A 20,285-nucleotide genomic window follows, 5' to 3' on the forward strand; every position below is an offset into this window, starting at 1 on the left:
GTGCTGCCAAGTGGCTTCTGAGCCCCGTCAACCAGCTGCCCTTCACCTCGTTCCTAAAGCAAACGTGTGCAAATATTCGGCTTATCTCTTGGACAAGCCATCTTCGGCTCTGAACCTTTGACAATATAGTTAACATTGCAAAATAATGAATGTCATGTCAAAGGGAGACAGCCAGAAGTGTCGCCCTGACCTCGTTAACTAGCTAACAGTAACGTTACTATAGCAGGATAATGTGTTAGTTAGCTAGCTAACGTAGCTCGCTGACTGTGGCTATGAGCCAACGTTAGTTAGACAAGTCACTTTCGACAAGCCTACTAATGAAATCGAGGATAATGTGTTAGTTAGCTAGCTAACGTAGCTCGCTGACTGTGGCTATGAGCCAACGTTAGCTAGACAAGTCACTTTCGACAAGCCTACTAATGAAATCGGCCAAACAACATGTCCATCTATCTCTAGATATTTTACAAAACCTCGCAATCTAACAACGCTAAACAAACATGAAGCTTTTATATCAATGCTAACTGTCTGGAACAACAACTTCACTTCTGCATGCCGCGAGCTAGCTACGGTAGCGCCGAGGTTCAAAAAGCATGTAAAGTCAAAGCATGGGTCGTGTAATGGAACATTGCTTCATACAAGACAGACACAAAACAAGGTGGAAGTAAATTTATTTTACATATTAAACCGTAACAAAAGACGAAGATGAACAATCGATTAAACATTCATATGTGGTTATGCACAAACAAACCCTTTATTCTGTCACACACACAGCAATGTATTGCATTATAAGCAAAACAGTATATATCCAATTCACAGGAAATGAATACAATGATATATTATGCAGTCTAAAGAAGCCTATGATTGTCACTGTAGAGTTGAGTTAACATACAGTTATTGAGCTGTTTGACAGCCAGGTACCTCAGATATCCCACTTTATTGACAACATAAAACATACCCCACTTTATTGGCAAGTGTAATGAGTTGTGCTGTCCCCTTTTCAGCATTTTATAGTAAAGTTCCAGTCTGACATTACTAGGATTATTACAGGGGATATACCTATACAACAAACCAAACCATGATTTTCATAAAATGATCAAATCGTTTGAGGTAAATAAAGACAACCACAACATATCTTTACATATTGTACATTGTCATAGAAATTACAAGGCAAGTGTGTTTGTGGGACAAACTTGTATTCTATAACACTCCTAAGGACTTACCAACCAACACTTGATCTAGGATCACTTTGAATAAAATAAATTGAATAAGACAAATGGCAAACTTGTTTTGTTTCTGTAAAACATACACCAAACATGTATGCCATATGCACTCACACACATAGGCTAAGACTACATCACATTGGTTAGAATGTAATACTTTACAAAACATCCCTCTATATGGGTTAAGACAGTTGAAGCAAACCCCAAACACAATTGGCAAACAAAAAATACTTCGGATTATGTACTCAACTAGATAGAAGGCTAAGACTTTTCATTTTTGTACCCTAATAGGCTATAGTGTGTGGTAGCACACAGAAAGTCATTGAAGTCCATTATCAAGCCTAATGATAGTCTCGTCCTCTGCTCCAGTGACTGACTGTATTGCACGTATTGAAAAAGTCTTGTGCGGATTGATAAAATCCTCTCCCTGTGTGTTACTTTACTTTGGCTGTTTGGAAATAATTTCTTAGAAACAACTACGATAAGTAAAAGTGCATAACAGAGAATGAGACATAGACAAATTAAAACATCTGATAAAAGAAATTGTACGTTTATAAATAAATGTACTGAACAAAAATTTAAACGCAACAATGTAAAATGTTGGTCCCATGTTTCACGAGCTGAAGTAAAAGATCCCAGAAATGTTCAATACACACAAAAAGCTCAAATTTTGTGCACACGTGTTTACATCCCTGTTAGTGAGCATTTCTCATTTGCCAAGATAATCCATCCAGCTGACAGGTGTGGCATATTAAGAAGCTGATTAAACAGCATGATCATTACACAGGTGCACCTTGTGGTGGGGACAATAAATGGCCACTAAAATGTGCAGTTGTCACACAACACAATGCCACAGATGTCTCAAGTTGAGAGAGCGTGCAATTGGCATGCTGACTACGGGAATGTCCACCAGAGCTGTTTGCAGAGTTGAAAGTTAATTTCTCTACCATAAGCCGCCTCCAACATCGTTTTAGAGAATTTGGCAGTACGTCCAACTGGCCTCTCAACCGCAGACCACATGTAACCACCCCAGCCCAGGACCTCCACATCCTGTGGGTTTGCACACACAAAGAATGTCTGCACAAACTGTCAGAAACGGTCTCAGAGAAGCTCATTAGCGTACTCACCTGGGTCTTGATCTGACTACATTTCGGCATCTTAACCGACTTCAGTAGGCAAATGCTCACCTTTTGATGGCCACTGGCACGCTGGAGAAGTGTGCTCTTGATGGATGAATCCTGGTTTCAACTGTACAGGGCTGATGACAGATAGCGTGAATGGGTTCGTGTAAGCAAGCAGTTTGCTGATGGCAGCATCGTGAACAGAGTGCCCCATGGTGGCGGTGGGGTTATGGTATGGGCAGGCATACGCTATAAACAATTAACATAATTGATCCACGCCCCTCGCTTTTTTTCAAAGTTATCTGTGACCAACAGAATCATATCTGTATTCCCAGTAATATGAAATCCATAGACTAGGGCCTAATGAATTCATTTCAATTGACTGTTCCTTATATGAACTGTAACTCATGAAAATCTTTGAAATTGTTGCATGTTGCGTTTATATTTTTGTTCAGTGTAAATGGAAAAAGTCCCAACTTATAAAAATCTACAAATAATTTTTCTTAATAAAAAAAAAGTTTAGTTAAAAAAAAAATGCAATCAGACAAAATTAAAGAATTAACAAAAAGGATCGATCATGGAAATGAATTGTCCATATTAGTTGTAATATTATGATGGTTGTTGATAGTTGCACTCTCTTGTCAATCTACCATCTATTGTGCCTATAACCTTACTCAAACATTTGTTCTTCATACACAGACAGAGGGGTAACACTGAACAGTCGGTAACACCACACGCCGATCTACACAACTTCACAGTTTCAAACACAACCTGAACACTTCAGGTTGAACACTACTGACAAGTCCCATTTTCACCTTAATCAAGTTAAGCTTTACACTGAATAAAAGATGCTGAATGTATGACCAAACGTTCTTTTTGTGACCTGGGCACATTTTAAATTGCAATCTTCGACAGAGGACAGCACTTGTATTGTGCACCCTGTGAAAGACAGACAGAAAAGTAGGGTGAGAGAACCAGAGGTTGATAGCGAGGACAGAGACCAAAAAAAGGAAGACATTTAAAGGCAAGGTTCGAATGAAACATATGAGTCTTTTCAACGCTTATGAGGCTTATAATATAGCTTATAATAATGCTATTGAGGGTTCCCCGATTTGTTACCAGATACCCCCATAATTCAAATCATCTTATAGGGTGAGCAAAAGAAGAGAAAGCAGAGATGAAAGGTGTTTCATGCAGGATCTCCTGAACCAGTTCACCTGTACTCAGTTAGAAAATAGTGAGCCAGCAGAACATGAATCTGACTTAGTCTAGCCTGCTAATCTGTGTCTCAGCAAACTAAAAAGATTCAGAGATAAATCTAACTCATTTACTCAGAGACTGGTTTACACACGACTGTTGGGGGTTATTCACAGAACTGTTCCCTTGCCTAACTTGTCCACCAGTTTGCCCAGGAGGTGGTGCCTTATTGCTGGTAGTTTCCGTATTGACCCTAAAAGAGAGGGAGTTAGAAAAGAAACATCTTTAGTCATGTCAGGTCAGCATGAGATGGGGAATACTTTTGTTCATGAATACTTTCTCATGATTCAAAGCAACCCATGGGCATCGCCACTGTGGTCATTTGCGGTGTGAGTTGCCCAATTTACCCAATGTTTTGTTGGACAGCACGGTCCTCCTCAAAACGTGGGGTTGGGGGTAGCTGTAGTTGTACCTGTTCGTAGGCGTAGGGCCTCTGTGTCTGTGCCCCAGAGGAAGCCTGGGAGCGGTAGGAGCTGTACTGCTGGCCCTGACCCTGCTGGTACTGGGAGTACTGGGACTGCGCACCCTGACCTGGACCTGGAGACCAAATCAGTCAATCAACCAAGTCTTGAATCACACAGACGGTTATAACAGTGAAACAATCATCATCTTTAAAAAATAAATGTCCTGATATGAATGTTCAATTCCCAACCAGCCCAACAATCCCAACTATCAGCAGCATCAATATGCCCGTAGCAAAACATAGGGATGTGTATGTCTGTGTGTCTGCCACTGTATGTCTGTGCATTCATGCAAGCGTGTGTGTGTGTGTGTGTGTTCCTTACCGTAGCCCTGTGGCTGTCCGCTGTAGCCCTGCTGTGAGGGGTACTGTTGTTGGCTGAAGGGCTGCTGCTGGCCTGACCCCTGCTGGTACTGGGCCTGCTGCTGACTGTACTGGGAGTTGCCTGGGGATCAGGAGCAGCAATTTCACTACTTCAAGACTTAACTTCATACTGTAATCTCTCGTGGACAGATGCATGTAACATTAATAGTAATCGAGCATCTGACACAATTACGCAAGATTTTACTGTAGTTCGGCGTGTCTGAGATTAGGCCTACAGTGGCACATAGCTAGCAGCTACAATCCTATCACAAGTTCACAACCTTTATGTTTATTAGGCATGAGTCTATGTGTTTTGGGAACATACCTCCTTCGTAGTAGTGCTGTGAGGACTCATCAAAGGACCTCTCATAGCCCTGTTCACCGTAGGATGATTGTTGGTAGGAGTACTCCCCATGACCTGGAGGGGGCAGGAATGAGTACATGCCAAAACCAATCTACCAAAAACAATGTGGCTCCTCACACATTTAGAGTAGAGAGCTTGGTCCTTTCACAGTTTGTAAAACGTTTACATACATAGGTGTGCACCCATAAGTTGACAAGAGCACAAACGGACATTTGCAGTGCCTCGGACACTTAAACACACAGAGCACACAAATACACGCTAGAATCAGTTGGCGCTCTGCCCTAAACGATTTTCAAAAATGGGAAATCTACAATTTCCGCACACCAGAGGGGAACACTATTGACAGAGGCACACCGGGAGGAAACAGTTCTAAGACCAAACTCAGCACTTTGCCATCAAAATCATAATCCTTCCACAAAAATCCACCGTACAAAAGACTCCCATTGAACTCCCACACGAAGGGAAAGGAAAGACAAGAAGCCAGAGGATTGGAATATGGAGTTCAGCGCTGCAGTATAACTTGAAGACAGGGCAGTGGGATGACACTGAGACGAGATGGCATGTATGCGTGTGTGTGATTGAGATGTCTGAAAGGTGTGTATGTGTTGGAGGGGTTGTGTGTGTGAGGGTCAAGGCTCTAAATGATTACCATCAGAGTAATACTGCTGGTTTATGGGCTCGCTGGAGCTCTGAGTGTGTCCGTACTGCTCTCCGTAGAAATCGTCTTGTCCCATGTACTGCGGTGCAGATCCTGCAAGACAGGCGACACCAGGATTGGTTAATCAGCTGGTCGGACCAATGGGCCTCTGTGTTGGTGACTAAAGGGGGCTGGACCAGGGCGCTTTGGCAGTTGGAGGGGAGTGTGTGTGTGCGCGTGTGTGTGTGTGTGTGTGTGTGTATGTGTGTGTGTGTGTGTGTGAGAGAAGTAGTGTCTTATGGGTGCTAATTACATAATGAGAAGCTTTTTTGTAGTTCAATGACTCAAGTTCAAGAGGTCCTATTAGCATCATTTTGGCATCCATTTTCATTTCAGAATGTTCAGCCCTATCCAAACCATGATCTGAAAATTATAGAATCCTATGAGAATGAAATGAAATATGACTTTCTGAAAGGACCAATAAGAGTGGTTTTAGAAATCCCAGAAGGGCCAATCATATGGGAGACGCTGTGGTGGTGGTGTGCAGAAACTCCAGATGCCATTCCTTCACAAACGACTGAACCAGAAACCAAATATATTTATTTCCGTTGCCAGAAGTATTGCTAGAAATATCGCTGTATCTGCATGACAGCAACTCACAGTCTCGCTAAATATTAATATTCTACAAAATATTGATCCAATAACGTAATGCAAAAAGGACCATTATCACAGCAGCCAACAGCTAGTGAACAAATGATCTTTCATGGCAAAAGGAAACGATTCAATTCCCCATTGACAAATATCCTTTGTCAGTGATGAACTATACACTGGAACAATAGAGTCCTTGTGGACAAGATCTAGTGATCGTACCTGGACAAGCTGGGATAAGACCAAGGTAAGCCACAACAAACAACCCGGTTTCCCTGGAGACATTTTCTCAGACATCCTACAGACGAGCGACTGAGGTACCTCTGTGAGGTACATGCCTAGTCCACGTCCCACACCAAACACAAGGGGACGTTTCGGGACTAGTTTGAGGCTCATGCTGACTGACACCATGGGTAAAGGGATTTACAGAGACTGGGACTCCAAGTTACAACAGCCATAAATCTTCAGTCCGCCTCTTAAAGTCACAGGCAGGACATTACTATGGGTGAGATCTAGGCTACACACCTGCGATACCATGGTAACGTATGCGCATCCGTGACAGATTATATCCACCATAAATATCATAGTCTATTATTTAGGCTCACACCTCCTAAACACCTGCTAACCATTAACATCTCCACCTTTCAATCCAACGTCCATGTCGTCTACATCCGCAGTTGCTACATCTTCAGGAGTTCATCTAGAAATCATCTCCACCCCGAACCACACAGCCATTTCCTCCATATATAAACCACAGTGCATCTGCAGCCCATGACCAAACCGCAGCAGCCTGGAGAAAGACAGAGACCCATGGTCACCTACCTTGCTGTGTGGGTCGGTAGGTCCCCATGGGCCTCTGGCTCATCATGTTGTTGCCTTGTCCGCTCTGCCCCAACATGCCCATAGCAGCCTGCTGACCCTGGTACTGCTGCTGTCCGCCACCAGTCTGGGTTGAGGGGTAATGAGGTGTTGCCGACTGCTGGTGCATCATGGAGACTAAAAGGGGGGGGGGGGCGTTATGGGGAGAGATCTTACACATTAACACACACAATGTCAACATCTTCATCATTGTCATCAACAACATACATAACCGGAACAGAAACAGGCAGAATCAAAAGAAGGAAAATAAATAGGGAGGGGTCATGACAGTCAGAGAGTAGCCAGAAAGGGAAGGGTCTGTTTCAAATATTCAAATAATCTGGGAGAGAGAGGGGCTTTAAAATGCTCTGGAGGAAATGGAAAAGAAGCCAAAGTGGGGTCAGTTCATAAAACAGAGATAAATACACATGGGCAACCAGGCAGACGAGGGTGGGCTGCAGGGCTGCATGTCAGGGGTTAGAGGTCAGGAGAAGAGAGGAGAGCCTGAAGCAGGGAGGTGACTGGGGCTAGACTAGCAAATAATGGACTCCAGAGGAAGGATGGGGCTGCCTACCAGTCTGATGAACTGAATGTGTTCGGTTCTTCTTGTCGTTCATATAGGACAATGCAGACTTTCAGAGGTTTTGGAGTGTGAAGTTCAAGTGTATAAAGACTAGAGAAGGTTTTCTAACAGAGAGGGCACAGGGGAGGTTATTGAGAATGATATTGAAAAGCTGTGGAATACCTTCAGGGGTTCCTTGGGTCAGTGAATCATCCGCCAATGTCCTGTCTCCTGTCTAAATCAATAAAATCCTAATTTTCTAGAATCCTGGGAGGACAGACCTCCCTCCCTATCTCTCCCTCGCTCTCTAGGCCCTACTGATACAGGGAACACTACAGTACATCCTAAATCCCAACCTCCAGACTACACATGTACAGTTGAAGTTGGAAGTTTACATACACTTAGGTTGGAATCATTAAAACTCGTTTTTCAACCACTCCACAAATTTCTTGTTAACAAACTATAGTTTTGGCAAGTTGGTTAGGACATCTACTTTGTGCATGACACAAGTAATTTTTCCAACAATTGTTTACAGACAGATTATTTCACTACAAATCCAGTGGGTCAGAAGTTTACATACACTAAGGTGACTGTGCCTTTAAACAGCTTGGAAAAGTCCAGAAAATTATGTCATGGCTTTAGATGCTTCTGATAGGCTAATTGACATCATTTGAGTCAATTGGAGGTGTACCTGTGGATGTATTTCAAGGCCTACCTTCAAACTCAGTGCCTCTTTGCTTGACATCATGTGGAAAATCAAAAGAAAGCAGCCAAGACCTCAGAAAAAAAGGTAGACCTCCACAAGTCTGGTTCATTTCCAAACGCCTGAAGGTACCACGTTCATCTGTACAAACAGTACCCAAGTTTAAACACCATGGGACCACGCAGCCATCATACTGCTTAGGAAGGAGACACGTTCTGTCTCCTAGAGATGAACGTACTTTGGTGCGAAAAGTGCTAAATCAATCCCAGAACAACAGCAAAGGACCTTGTGAAAATGCCGGAGGAAAAAGGTACAAAATTATTATATCCACAGTAAAACGAGTCCTATATCAACATGACCTGAAAGGCCGCTCAGCAAGGAAGAAGCCACTGCTCCAAAACCTACATAAAAAAAGGCAGACTACGGTTTGCAACTGCACATGCGGACAAATATCGTACTTTTTGGAGAATTGTCCTCTGGTCTGACGGAAAAATTTGAACTAGTTGGCCATAATGACCATCGTTATATTTGAGAAAAAAGGGGACGCTTGCAAGCCGAAGAACACCATCCCAACCGTGAAGCATGGGGGTGGCAGCATCATGTTGTAGGCGTGCTTTTCTGCAGGAAGTACTGGTGCACTTCACAAAATAGATGGCATCATGAGGAATGCACATTGAAGCAACATCTCAAGACATCAGTCAGGAAGTTAAAGCTTGGTCACAAATGGGTCTGCCAAATGGACAATGACTCCAAGAAAACTTCCAAAGTTGTGGCAAAATGGCTTAAGGACAACAAAGTCAAGGTATTGGAGTGGCCATTCCTGCTTACAAGCAAAACTTAAAGCAGGAAGCACCAGTGACTCGGTCTATAAAAAAGTGGTCAGATGAAGCAGATGCCAAACTACAGGACTGTTTTGCTATCACAGACTGGTACATGTTCCGGGATTCTTCCGATGACATTGACAATACACCACATCAGTCACTGGCTTCAATAAGTGCATCGAGGACGTCGTCCCCACAGTGACTGTACGGACATATCCCAACCAGAAGCCATGGATTACAGGCAACATTCGCACTGAGCTAAAGGGTAGAGCTGCCGCTTTCAAGATGCGGGATTCTAACCAGGAAGCTTACAAGAAATCCTGCTATGCCCTGCGACGAACCATCAAACAGGCAAAGCATCAATACAGGGCTAAGATTGAATCACACTACACCGTCTCCGACGCTCATCTTATGTGGCAGGGCTTGCAAACTATTACACACTACAAAGAGAAGCACAGCTGCGAGCTGCCCAGTGACACGAGTCTACCAGACGAGCTAAATCACTTCTATGCTCGCTTCGAGGCAAGCAACACTGAGGCATGCATGAGAGCATCAGCTGTTCTGGACGACTGTGTGATCACGCTCTCCGTAGCCGACGTGAGTAAGACCTTTAAACAGGTCAACATACACAAGGCTGCAGGGCCAGACGGATTACCAGGACGTGTGCTGTTGGGCATGTGCTGACCAACTGGCAGGTGTCTTCACTGATATTTTCAACAAGTCCCTGATTGAGAATGTAATACCAATATGTTTCAAGCATACCACCATAGTCCCTGTGCCCAAGAACACAAAGGCAACCTGCCTAAATGACTACAGACCCGTAGCACTCACGTCCATAGCCATGAAGTGCTTTGAAAAGGTTGGTAATGGCTCACATCAACACCATTATCCCAGAAACCCTAGACCCACTCCAATTTACATACCGCCCAAACAGATCCACAGATGATGCAATCTCTATTGCACTCCACACTGCCCTTTCCCACCTGGACAAAAGGAACACCTACGTGAGAATGGTATTCATTGACTACAGCTCAGCGTTCAACACCATAGTACCCTCAAAGCTCATCACTAAGCTAAGGATCCTGGGACTAAACACCCCCCTCTGCAACTGGATCCTGGACTTCCTGACGGGCCCCCCTCAGGTGGTGAGTGTAGGCAGCAACACATCTGCCATGCTGATCCTCAACACTGGAGCTCCACAGGGGTGCGTGCTCAGTCCCGTCCTGTACTCCCTGTTCACCCACGACGTGTGGTGCCAGAATAACAACCTATCCCTCAACGTAGCCAAGACTAAGGAGATGATTGTGGACTACAGGAAAAGGAGGACCGAGCACGCCCCCATTCTCATCGACGGGGCTGTAGTGGACCAGGTTGAGAGCTTCAAGTTCCTCAGTGTCCACATCAGCAACAAACTAGAATGGTCCAAACACACCAAGACAGTCGTGAAAAGGGCATGACAAAGCCTATTCCCCCTCAGGAAACTAAAACGATTTGGCATGGGTCCTGAGATCCTCAAAAGGTTCTACAGCTGCAACATCGAGAGCATCTGGTTGCATCACTGCCTGGTACGGCAACTGCTCGGCCTCTGACCGCTAGGCACTCCAGAGGGTAGTGCGTATGGCCCAGTACATCACTGGGGCTAAGCTGCCTGCCATCCAGGACCTCCACACCAGGCGGTGTCAGAGGAAGGCCCTAAAAATTGTCAAAGACTCCAGCCACCACAGTCATAGACTGTTCTCTCTACTACCACATGGCAAGCGGTACCGGAGTGCCAAGTCTAGGACAAAAAGGCTTCTCAGTTTTTATCCCCAAGCCATAAGACTCCTGAACAGGTAATGAAATGGCTACCCGGACTATTTGCATTGTGTGCCTCCCCGAAAACCCTCTTTTTACACTGCTGCTACTCTCATTCATGTACATACTACCTTAATTGGGCCGACCAACCAGTGCTCCCGCACATTGGCTAACTGACGCCATCTGTATTGTGTCCTGCCACACACTACCCGCCAACCCCTCTTTTACGCTACTGCTATTCTTTGTTCATCATATATGCATAGTCACTTTACCCATATCTACATGTACTGTACATACTACCTCAATCAGCCTGACTAACCGGTGTATGTATGTAGTCTCGCTACTTTTATAGCCTCGCTACTGTATATAGCCTGTCTTTTTACTGTTGTTTTATTTCTTTACTTACCGATTGTTCACTTAACACCTTTATTGCATTATTGGTTAGAGCCTGTAGGTAAGCATTTCACTGTAAGTGTCACGTTCTGACCTTAGTTCCTTTTTTATGTCTTTATTTTAGTTGGTCAGGGCGTGAGTTGGGGTGGGCATTCTGTTGTTGTTTTCCTATGTTTTGTTCTGTTGTTATATTTCTATGTGTTTGGCCTAGTATGGTTCTCAATCAGAGGCAGGTGTCAGTCGTTGTCTCTGATTGGGAGCCATATTTAGGTAGCCTGTTTTCTATTGTGTTTTGTGGGTGGTTGTATCCTGTGTTAGTGTTTCACCATACTGTTTCGGTTGTTTGTTTGTACTTTTGTTATTTTGTTCAGTGTTCTGTTGATTTATTAAATATATCATTATGGACACTTACAACGCTGCACATTGGTCTGATCCTTGCTACTCCTTCTCTGAAGAAGAGGAATTACGTTACAGAACTACCCACCAAAAGAGGACCAAGCAGCGTGGTAATGAGCGGCAGAAATCTCAAGACTCCTGGACATGGAAGGAGATTCTGGACAGCAAGAGACCCTGGGCATAGGCTGGGGAATAACGCCGCCCCAAAGCAGAGCTGGAGGCAGCGAGAGCTGAGCGGCGGTGGTATGAGGAGGCAGCACGGCAGCGCGGCTGGGACTAGAGGCAGCCCCATACATTTCTTGGGAAGGGGGGCACACGGGGAGTCTCGCTAAGTCAGGTAGGAGACCTGAGCCAACTCCCCGTGCTTACTGTGGAGAGAGGTGGACCGGGCAGGCACCGTGTTATGCTGTGAGGCGCTCAGTGTCCCCAGGGCGCAGGCATAGCCCGGAGCGTTACATAGCAGCGCCTCGTATCGGCCGGGCTAGAGTGGGCATCGAGCCAGGTGCCATGAAGCCGGATCAGCGCATCTGGTCTCCAGTTCGTCTCCTCGGGCTGGGGTACATGGCACCAGCCCTACGCATGGTGTCACCGGTTCTCCAGCACAGCCCAGTGCGGTCTATTCCACCTCACCGCACAGGCCTGGCTACGGGGAGTATCCAGCCAGGTAGGGTTGTGCAGGCTCTGTGCTCGAGACCTCCAGTGCGCCTCCACGGTCCGGTCTATCCGGTGCCTCCTCCACGCACCAGGCCTCCAGTCAGGAGCTGCCAGAGCAGTCCGTTACTCCGGTGCTGCCGGAATCGCCCTTCACTCCGGCACTGCTGGAATCGCCTTTCACTCCGGAGCTGCCGGAGTCTCCCGCCTGTCCGGTGCTTCCGGAATCTCCCGTCCATTCGGGACCCGTTGCTAGGGTCCCCAATCCGGGGTCGGTGGCGAGGGTCGCCACTCCTAAGGTGCCACATAAGTGGGCCGAGACTATGGTGGAGTGGGGTTTCCACGTCCCGCTCCAGAGCCACCACCTCGGTAAATGCCCACCCAGACCCTCCCCTATAGGTTCAGGTTTTGCGGCCGGAGTCCGCACCTTTGGGGGGAGTACTGTGACGTTCTGACCTTAGTTCCTTTTTATGTCTTTATTTTAGTTGGTCAGGGCGTGAGTTGGGGTGGGCATTCTGTTGTTGTTTTTCTATGTTTTGTTCTGTTGTTATATTTCTATGTGTTTGGCCTAGTATGGTTCTCAATCAGAGGCAGGTGTCAGTCGTTGTCTCTGATTGAGAGCCATATTTAGGTAGCCTGTTTTCTATTGTGTTTTGTGGGTGGTTGTATCCTGTGTTAGTGTTTTCACCATACTGTTTCGGTTGTTTGTTTGTACTTTTGTTATTTTGTTCAGTGTTCTGTTGATTTATTAAATATATCATTATGGACACTTACCACCCTGCACATTGGTCTGATCCTTGCTACTCCTCCTCTGAAGAAGAGGAATTCCATTACAGTAAGGTCTCCTACACCAGTTGTTTTCGGCGCACGTGACAAATGAACTTTGATTTGAAACCGGGATTCATCCGGGATTCAGCGTGCAAGTGGCCATCGAAGGTGAGCATTTGCCCACTGAAGTTGGTTACGACACCTAACTGCAGTCAGGTCAAGAACCTGGTGCAGATGACGATCATAGAAAAGCGTTTCCCTGAGACGGTTTCTGACAGTTTGTGCAGAAATTATTCGGTTGTGCCACAGTTTAATCAACTGTCCGGGTGGTTCGTCTTAGACCATCCCGCAGGTGAAGAAGCCGGACGTGGAAGTCCTGGGCTGGCGTGGCTCTGCGGTTGTGAAGTCGGTTGGACATGCTGCCAAATTCCTTAAAACGACAAAGGAAGCGACTTAACATTAAATATTCATGCAACAGCTCTGGTGGATATTCCTGCAGTCAGCATGCCAATTGTACACATCAGTGGCATTGTGTTGTGTGACAATACTGCACATTTTAGTGGCATTTTATTGTCCCCAGAATCAGGTGCACCTGTGTAATGATCATGTTGTTTCATCAGCTTCTTGATATGCCACACCTGTCAGGTGGATTGATTATCTTGGCAAAGGAGAAATGCTCACTGTGTAAACAAATTTGTGCATTAAATTTGAGAGAACCAAGTTTTTTGTGCATATAGAACATTTTTGGGATATTTTATTTCAGCTCATGAAACATTGGACCAACACTTTTATATTTTTGTTCAGTATCCAGAATATCGTGTTTTTTTATTATTGTTTTTTGGGACAAAAAAATACTGTTAATTAAGACACCAGGAAATCATCTCCAGGTGATTTTCATTTTGGAAATCTGTTCAAGATTTGCCACTCATAATAGAGACACGTGATCGTATACAAATGTAAGCAAAGTTTAATATTATTATGTTTTAGTCAAGTATTATATCTGTTTGGGCTTCTCGCAGTCTTGTTCCAGCCCCATGACCATCCGCTCAAAGAAACAAATTGCCAGAGGCTGACTCAAGATGATAATCCCTGCTCTATGATTCATCCTCTGATGTTCAACCTTTTTGCTTCTCTTCCTCCCTGATCATCCCCCCTTCCCTTCCAGAGCTCTGACATTTACTCTAGTGGGGGCTGGCCTCTCACCCTCCCTGCTCACTTCCTGCCAATCACAATACGCTATGAGTGGACTCAACGATCGTTACCAATGCACTTAGCAACAAGACTTGCTGGAGAAAACGAAATAGAACAGCGGAATTAGCAATTATGTATCTCCAAAGGAATAGTGTTTCCAATAACGATTTCATATCATTGGCTTTGATGATGTATTCCTATGCCACTGATCCCTTGTCGCTGATTCCTCTACACTTGGCTGGCTCACCTGTGTTAGACTGCATGTTGAGGTTGCTGCGGGAGGAGGTAGAAGAGGAAGAGGAAGAACCGTAGCCTGGGCCAAGGCCCTGGATCATGCTGCCCTGGGAGGAGGGGGGCACGGGGTGGCTGTAGCCGGAGGCTGAGCCGTGGGTGCTGGCTGGCAGGCTGAGCGACGTGGATGAGGGCCCAGCCGACTGTGTCTGACCCGCCTGCTGCTGCATGGGAGCGTGGCTGGGGCCTGACGACACACAGAGCAGTCAGAGCAGCCAGCCACTCAGGCACACGCAGTGCCAGCATGGTCACAGGCACCACGAACACGAAACACATCCAGTTCATCGCTACACCACAGGAGGCTTGTGTAGGACTCAGTAGGCATAGAATTAAAGTTTTGAATCAAGGGTGTGTATATTATGCGGAGAGACGACGAGAGAAGAATTAGTGGAGCGGCAAATGGATGAGAGGGTAAAGACCTGTATGGCTATAAAGAGATGCATGTAAATAGTCTGAAGTGGCTTCCTCTCCTCGTCTCCATTACTTAATGTGCAGTGATGTGAGAGAACTGGACAGACGGAATGAAATGCCCAGTTAGCATCCACTTACAGTATCCTGTATTCAGGGATCAGTGTAGAAGAGGAAGCCACTTTAAAATATGGAGATGCACTCATAGAATGATGTCTGGACAGAGCAGAGGACGAGATCAAATATGCTGCCATAGGAGAGGTAGACAGGCGACGTACATGCAGCAGACAGTCAGTTTGGCACAGAGGCGAGCATTCAGATAGTACACACATACAGTGGATAGCGAGTGTCTGTGTGTGTGTGTGTGTGTGTGTGTGTGTGTGTGTGTGTGTGTGTGTGTGTGTGTGTGTGTGTGTGGATACGGAGGTCTCACCATTGCTCATCTGACTCTGCAACATAGAGGTCGGGGGCAGGCCAGGGGTCATGGTGTCGTTGAGGTTACTCTGGGAGTGTAGGGACCCGTTGCCTCCGCTCGGTCCCATTCCTCCAGCACCTATACTCCCCATGTTAGGGGTAGGAGGCTGAGAGAACAGGAGGAGAGGAGAGACATGTGAATTTACAGTTCTGGGAATTGTGTTACAGTTAAAGAACAGCTATTGAGGCCGGGTAAGGGAGAGAGAGAGCGAAAGCGAGAGTGAGAGCGAGAAGACCAACATGGGGCTCTATTGTATTGCATAACTCCACACAGACTTACTGCAGGTAACAATGACTGCATGTTCTGATTAGAATCTGCTATCGTGGCCAGATAGACTAGGTTTCTGTGAAGGATCTGCTGATACCTGTCAAAGCACAGAAAGACAGGTTAATCACTAATCACAAGAGCCTTCAACATGATGACGATCATTAAACTGTGATATTCCATTCTTCGCGCTTAGAATCACATCTTCATACAAGTACACATCTGCTATAGTAACCTACATAACATGCATCTGTGACAACACTATGAGGACAGGTGTAACTCCTACTGTGTGCATTCTGCTGTTTTTCCTTTGCTCTGGTAATCCATTATGCATTGTATCAGATGGTGATTTTCATCCAGCATCTTGGGGAGATAAAAAAAAATCACGTTAGGCCAGCAGTTTATTATAACAGAGTTATGACACTATAATAAAGTGTCCTGGATTCTCGGGACTTGCGCTCACGTAAGCCCCCCTCCTACTCTCTGAACAAAATTATCTGGGTCAGCTGTTTTTCTTGGAGTATATTTAACGTTGCCAGAAAGAGCCTAGGGCAGAAGAGACTGTTTAAGTCGGACGGAGCCATGGTCTTTTTTTCCTGCAACTACAAAAGTCGACCATTATTTTTCAGCCAATCACAACATTCTGACATCAGTGACAAAAAGCGAGGGTACAAGAAAGTGGAACCTGTCCTCTATAGGCTACGATCCAAAGAAGGCGCTCTAACCGTAATATATATATACACACATATATATATATATATATATATATATATATATATATATATATATATATATATATATATACTCAACAATTTGACAAGCACCAATAAGAGTCCTCCCCGTTCCTTCGAGGATAAACAAAGGTCCAATGATGTTGCACGTAAGCCCACACCTTCCATCATCATCGCCCCTGTCAGACTATCCATTCATCCAGTGCACCTGCCTCTTACCACTGGCTGTCTAAAGAATTCTCGCTAGTCTTCTCACATCTTTGGCACGGCTGGCTATCAACTATTGTTTTGTAACAATAGCCTATCATATAGAGTGTATTTTGTACAGGATAAAATGTTGCTAAAAGAAAAAGAACAAACAAAAAAAATACTCAAATAACAGTTAACAAAAAAATCCCATGAAGTGCATGCACCAGAATAAGAAAAAATTCAGTCAGACTCGGGACAAACTAGATTTGTTTGGTCTCGGATGCTATAGTCTATTATTAGACAACATGTGTTGTTCTAACGCATAACATAGTAGCCGTTATGTCGGCTTCCGTTAAAAGCCACACTGTGCAGTGAAGAGCACAACAGTAACGACGCAATAAAAAGTAGGCTTTGATGAATGTCAATTTGTTTTCATTGGCGTCTAATGATCGCGTCACTTTGTTTGGCTCGCTCTATTGTACCAGTTATGTGCCGATGTTGACTACTTTCCCACCGTTGGCACTGGCTGACTCTCTCCACGCTCTCAAATCGACCAGAATAAAATATTTCCTGTTAAAACGACGTAATAGAGAAAGACATGGCATTAGCCTACCTTTTGTATCGTTTGCTGTGTCACCTCCCCTTTGCTCCTTGGGCGCGCCGAAGAAAATGCCACCGACATTGTTATATAAGGAAACGGTAAGAAACGCTCCTTTTATTCTAATATTTTGCCTATTATCTTGCGTGCAGTATAACATAGTTAGGTTTTCCATGTTCAGAAAATAATAGGGGTGTGTGAATCCCTGGATTGCTCCGAAATGAAAATACATTATAAATACACCACTATTCCCCTGGATGCAAATTGATACTACATTTGATTCTGTTATTAAGATTGATGGTTGATCAGAATTCCATCATGTCTATGAAAATATCGTATTTTTCGAGACTCACTCAGTAATGTGTTGGTATAACCCATTCAGTCAGCTATAGGCTACAGTATAATTTCTCACAGTGGTAGGGGTGTTCTTTGATTCACGACATCCAATGCGCTCGCTCTCCAACGTAAACCAACGATGGCCGCAATAAATCAAGGCTGTTGCACACTAAAGTCCGGATGAGGCGCTGTGTTAAATTTGAATGTGCTGTTTCATTCAAGTCTGATCACTTTCGCTTTTGTTAAAGTGCGAGGGCCAGTCGAGGAGACACAGAAATCGGCTTTTCTTTACAGGTAAAGTGCTTGGAAGATGAGCTACGATCGTGCAATCACAGTGTTCTCACCTGATGGCCACTTATTCCAGGTGGAATACGCACAGGAGGCGGTCAAAAAAGGTTCAACCGCTGTAAGTAGGCCTTTCTCATTTCTGTCAATGTTGTTTGAGGTCAAAACAATGGGTCAAGCACTGTGCCGATGCAAAACGTAGCCTATCAATAGAAGCAGACCCAAAGTGTGCTTACAACGGGCGCAACTGTATCACTTGGGCCTAATTCGTTTACAGGTTGGAGTGCGAGGAAAAAACGTCGTTGTGCTAGGAGTGGAGAAGAAAACTGTCGCCAAGCTCCAAGATGACAGAACAGTGCGCAAAATCTGTGCCTTGGATGACAACGTCTTCATGGCCTTTGCAGGTAACTTACTGTAGGACATGACCAATAAGGCAAGAAGACCAACATAGGACCAATAAGGCACAGTGCACACCCAAGCCACAGATGGTGTGAAGTGGTTGATTGCAAATATGTAATTAGCCTACCATATGTATGGTATAATTGATGTCATCAACATTTGATCATGTAGGCCTACGTTGAATGATACATTTCATTTTTTACTGCTGAAATTGAGCTATTGTTTGTTCACCTTGTTGGGTGAGGGGTTTCATTGGTGTAACGTCTCCTTATCCCATGGCCTGCAGGGTTGACGGCAGATGCCAGGGTCGTTGTTAACAGGGCTCGGGTGGAGTGTCAGAGTCACAGGCTTACTGTGGAAGACCCTGTGACTGTGGAGTACATCACACGCTTCATTTCCTGCATCAAACAGGTACCCCCCCCACACACACACACACACACACAACAGTACAATACACATGTGCAGATATATCATTTCTACATATTCCCACTTTCAGCGCTACACCCAAAGCAATGGGCGAAGGCCCTTTGGCATCTCCTCCCTCATTGTGGGGTTTGATTTCGATGGAACACCCCATCTGTACCAAACTGACCCTTCAGGAACATATCATGCTTGGAAGGTAGGGGTGTAATTTTGACCCATACATCTGAATCATTTAAAAGGTGCTTTGACAGGTTTGTCATCACCCCAATGAATTACCCAATGTACCTCAAGTTGCAATGCAATATATGAGCAAAATGGGAAAACCTAACTGTGGTTGTGTACATAGGCAAATGCCATTGGAAGATCTGCCAAGACTGTACGTGAGTTTCTAGAGAAGAACTATAAAGAGGAGCATATGGAATCCGATACAGACACCATTAAACTGGCCATCAGAGCTCTACTTGAGGTGAGGTTTTTGCCAGTCCAGATCCAAACTTTTGATTGGCAGCAACGATATTGCATGAGCACCCGCTATTAATGATTGAAATCTCAGATATTCCTGTCACAAGGTTTGCTCCATGTGTTCACAGGTTGTCCAGTCAGGTGGAAAGAACATTGAGCTGGCCATTATGAAGCGGGATGAAACAATGAAGGTCTGTTTGAAATCATGACACCTCCGCAAATCTGTGAAGAGGATCTCACCTGTGTAATGATGCAATGTAATTGCTCCCCTAACGACCTCTTTCCCACTGTAAATAGATTCTGGTCCAAGAGGAAATTGAGGAATATGTCACGGCTATTGAAAAGGAAAAGGAGGAAGCAGAGAAACAAAAGAAGAAAACATAAACACTCTCGGATTGAAGTCATGACCAAACATGCCTCATCCATCTTCAATATTGCATCAGGATTCTCATTGTTTACATTAATTAGCTCATCGTTTCTCTATCCAATGCTGGAGGGACTCCTAAGGAGTGCATATTTTTGTTCTGGCACACTTCTTTTGACTAGTCACCAGGCTCTTGTTTGGCTGAATCAGGTAGGCTATGGTAGTGCTGGGAGAGACTCGTCTGGTTTCCGAGACTAGTGTTGGGCTAAAACAAAACTACTCCCATCCTGGGAGTCCCAATTAAATGGATTGAGAAACACTGCTGCCCTAATCGACCATATGAAAACTTAAGACTTTGCCTTATTCTTGCAATGAATAAATATCTGTATTTAAACTACAACGTTCAGTTACTATCATTGAACAGAGAAAATTAACAAGAACAAGTGAATCAGCAATTTCCCATCTTTATTAGATTTGTAACAATGTAACATCACTTGTGCTCAAAACGATAGAAAACGAACAAATACATGGAAATTCATTAGTTCTGGCAGACATTTGGTCTGTAATTAAGTTATTTATAATTATATTAATAAGTAATATTTACAATACCAGGAACACAAAAATTACCTAAAGATATTTTCCCCTCAGTTTCATCTTCAAATTGATCCCTTGAATAGTTTAGGAAGTGTGCATGTCATCTAGCTACTTATCAGAATACAGCAGAGGTTGAAAAGCACAGGCCAAAAATATACACTGCTCAAAAAAATCAAGGGAACACTAAAATAACACATCCTAGATCTGAATGAATGAAATAGTCTTATTAAATACTTTTTTCTTTACATAGTTGAATGTG

The 20,285-nt window shown here is 44.5% G+C and overlaps 2 protein-coding genes across 5 annotated transcripts; one reads left to right on the forward strand and one right to left on the reverse strand.

The window, feature by feature from the left end:
* Positions 1-651: 651 nt before the first annotated feature.
* LOC115131899 (calcium-responsive transactivator-like) lies at positions 652-17,532 on the reverse strand. Of its 4 annotated transcripts, none has more exons than XM_029663975.2 (11): positions 17,179-17,532; positions 15,932-16,008; positions 15,661-15,745; positions 15,340-15,487; positions 14,455-14,685; positions 6,893-7,066; positions 5,435-5,536; positions 4,747-4,839; positions 4,384-4,503; positions 3,946-4,135; positions 652-3,791 (listed from the first exon to the last, which is right to left on the reverse strand). In XM_029663975.2, exons 1-11 carry the CDS (start codon positions 17,245-17,247, stop codon positions 3,665-3,667), a joined length of 1,416 nt encoding a protein of 471 aa, XP_029519835.1. In that variant the 5' UTR covers positions 17,248-17,532; the 3' UTR covers positions 652-3,664. The 4 variants fall into 4 exon arrangements, with proteins under 4 accessions (XP_029519835.1, XP_029519838.1, XP_029519836.1 ...); XM_029663977.2 differs by having other exon boundaries at positions 3,669-3,791; positions 4,011-4,135; XM_029663978.2 differs by lacking the exon at positions 14,455-14,685 and having other exon boundaries at positions 17,179-17,531.
* Positions 17,533-17,578: 46 nt separating this feature from the next.
* Positions 17,579-19,832, forward strand: LOC115131902 (proteasome subunit alpha type-7-like). Its single transcript, XM_029663979.2, has 7 exons — positions 17,579-17,905; positions 18,062-18,188; positions 18,470-18,594; positions 18,680-18,802; positions 18,953-19,072; positions 19,197-19,259; positions 19,366-19,832. The coding sequence occupies exons 1-7, from the start codon at positions 17,810-17,812 to the stop codon at positions 19,450-19,452; spliced, it is 741 nt and encodes a 246-aa protein (XP_029519839.1). The 5' UTR covers positions 17,579-17,809; the 3' UTR covers positions 19,453-19,832.
* The last annotated feature ends 453 nt before the right edge of the window (positions 19,833-20,285 follow it).

Source organism: Oncorhynchus nerka, linkage group LG7, assembly GCF_034236695.1.
Source record: "Oncorhynchus nerka isolate Pitt River linkage group LG7, Oner_Uvic_2.0, whole genome shotgun sequence".
NCBI classification, from domain to species: Eukaryota; Metazoa; Chordata; class Actinopteri; order Salmoniformes; family Salmonidae; genus Oncorhynchus; species Oncorhynchus nerka.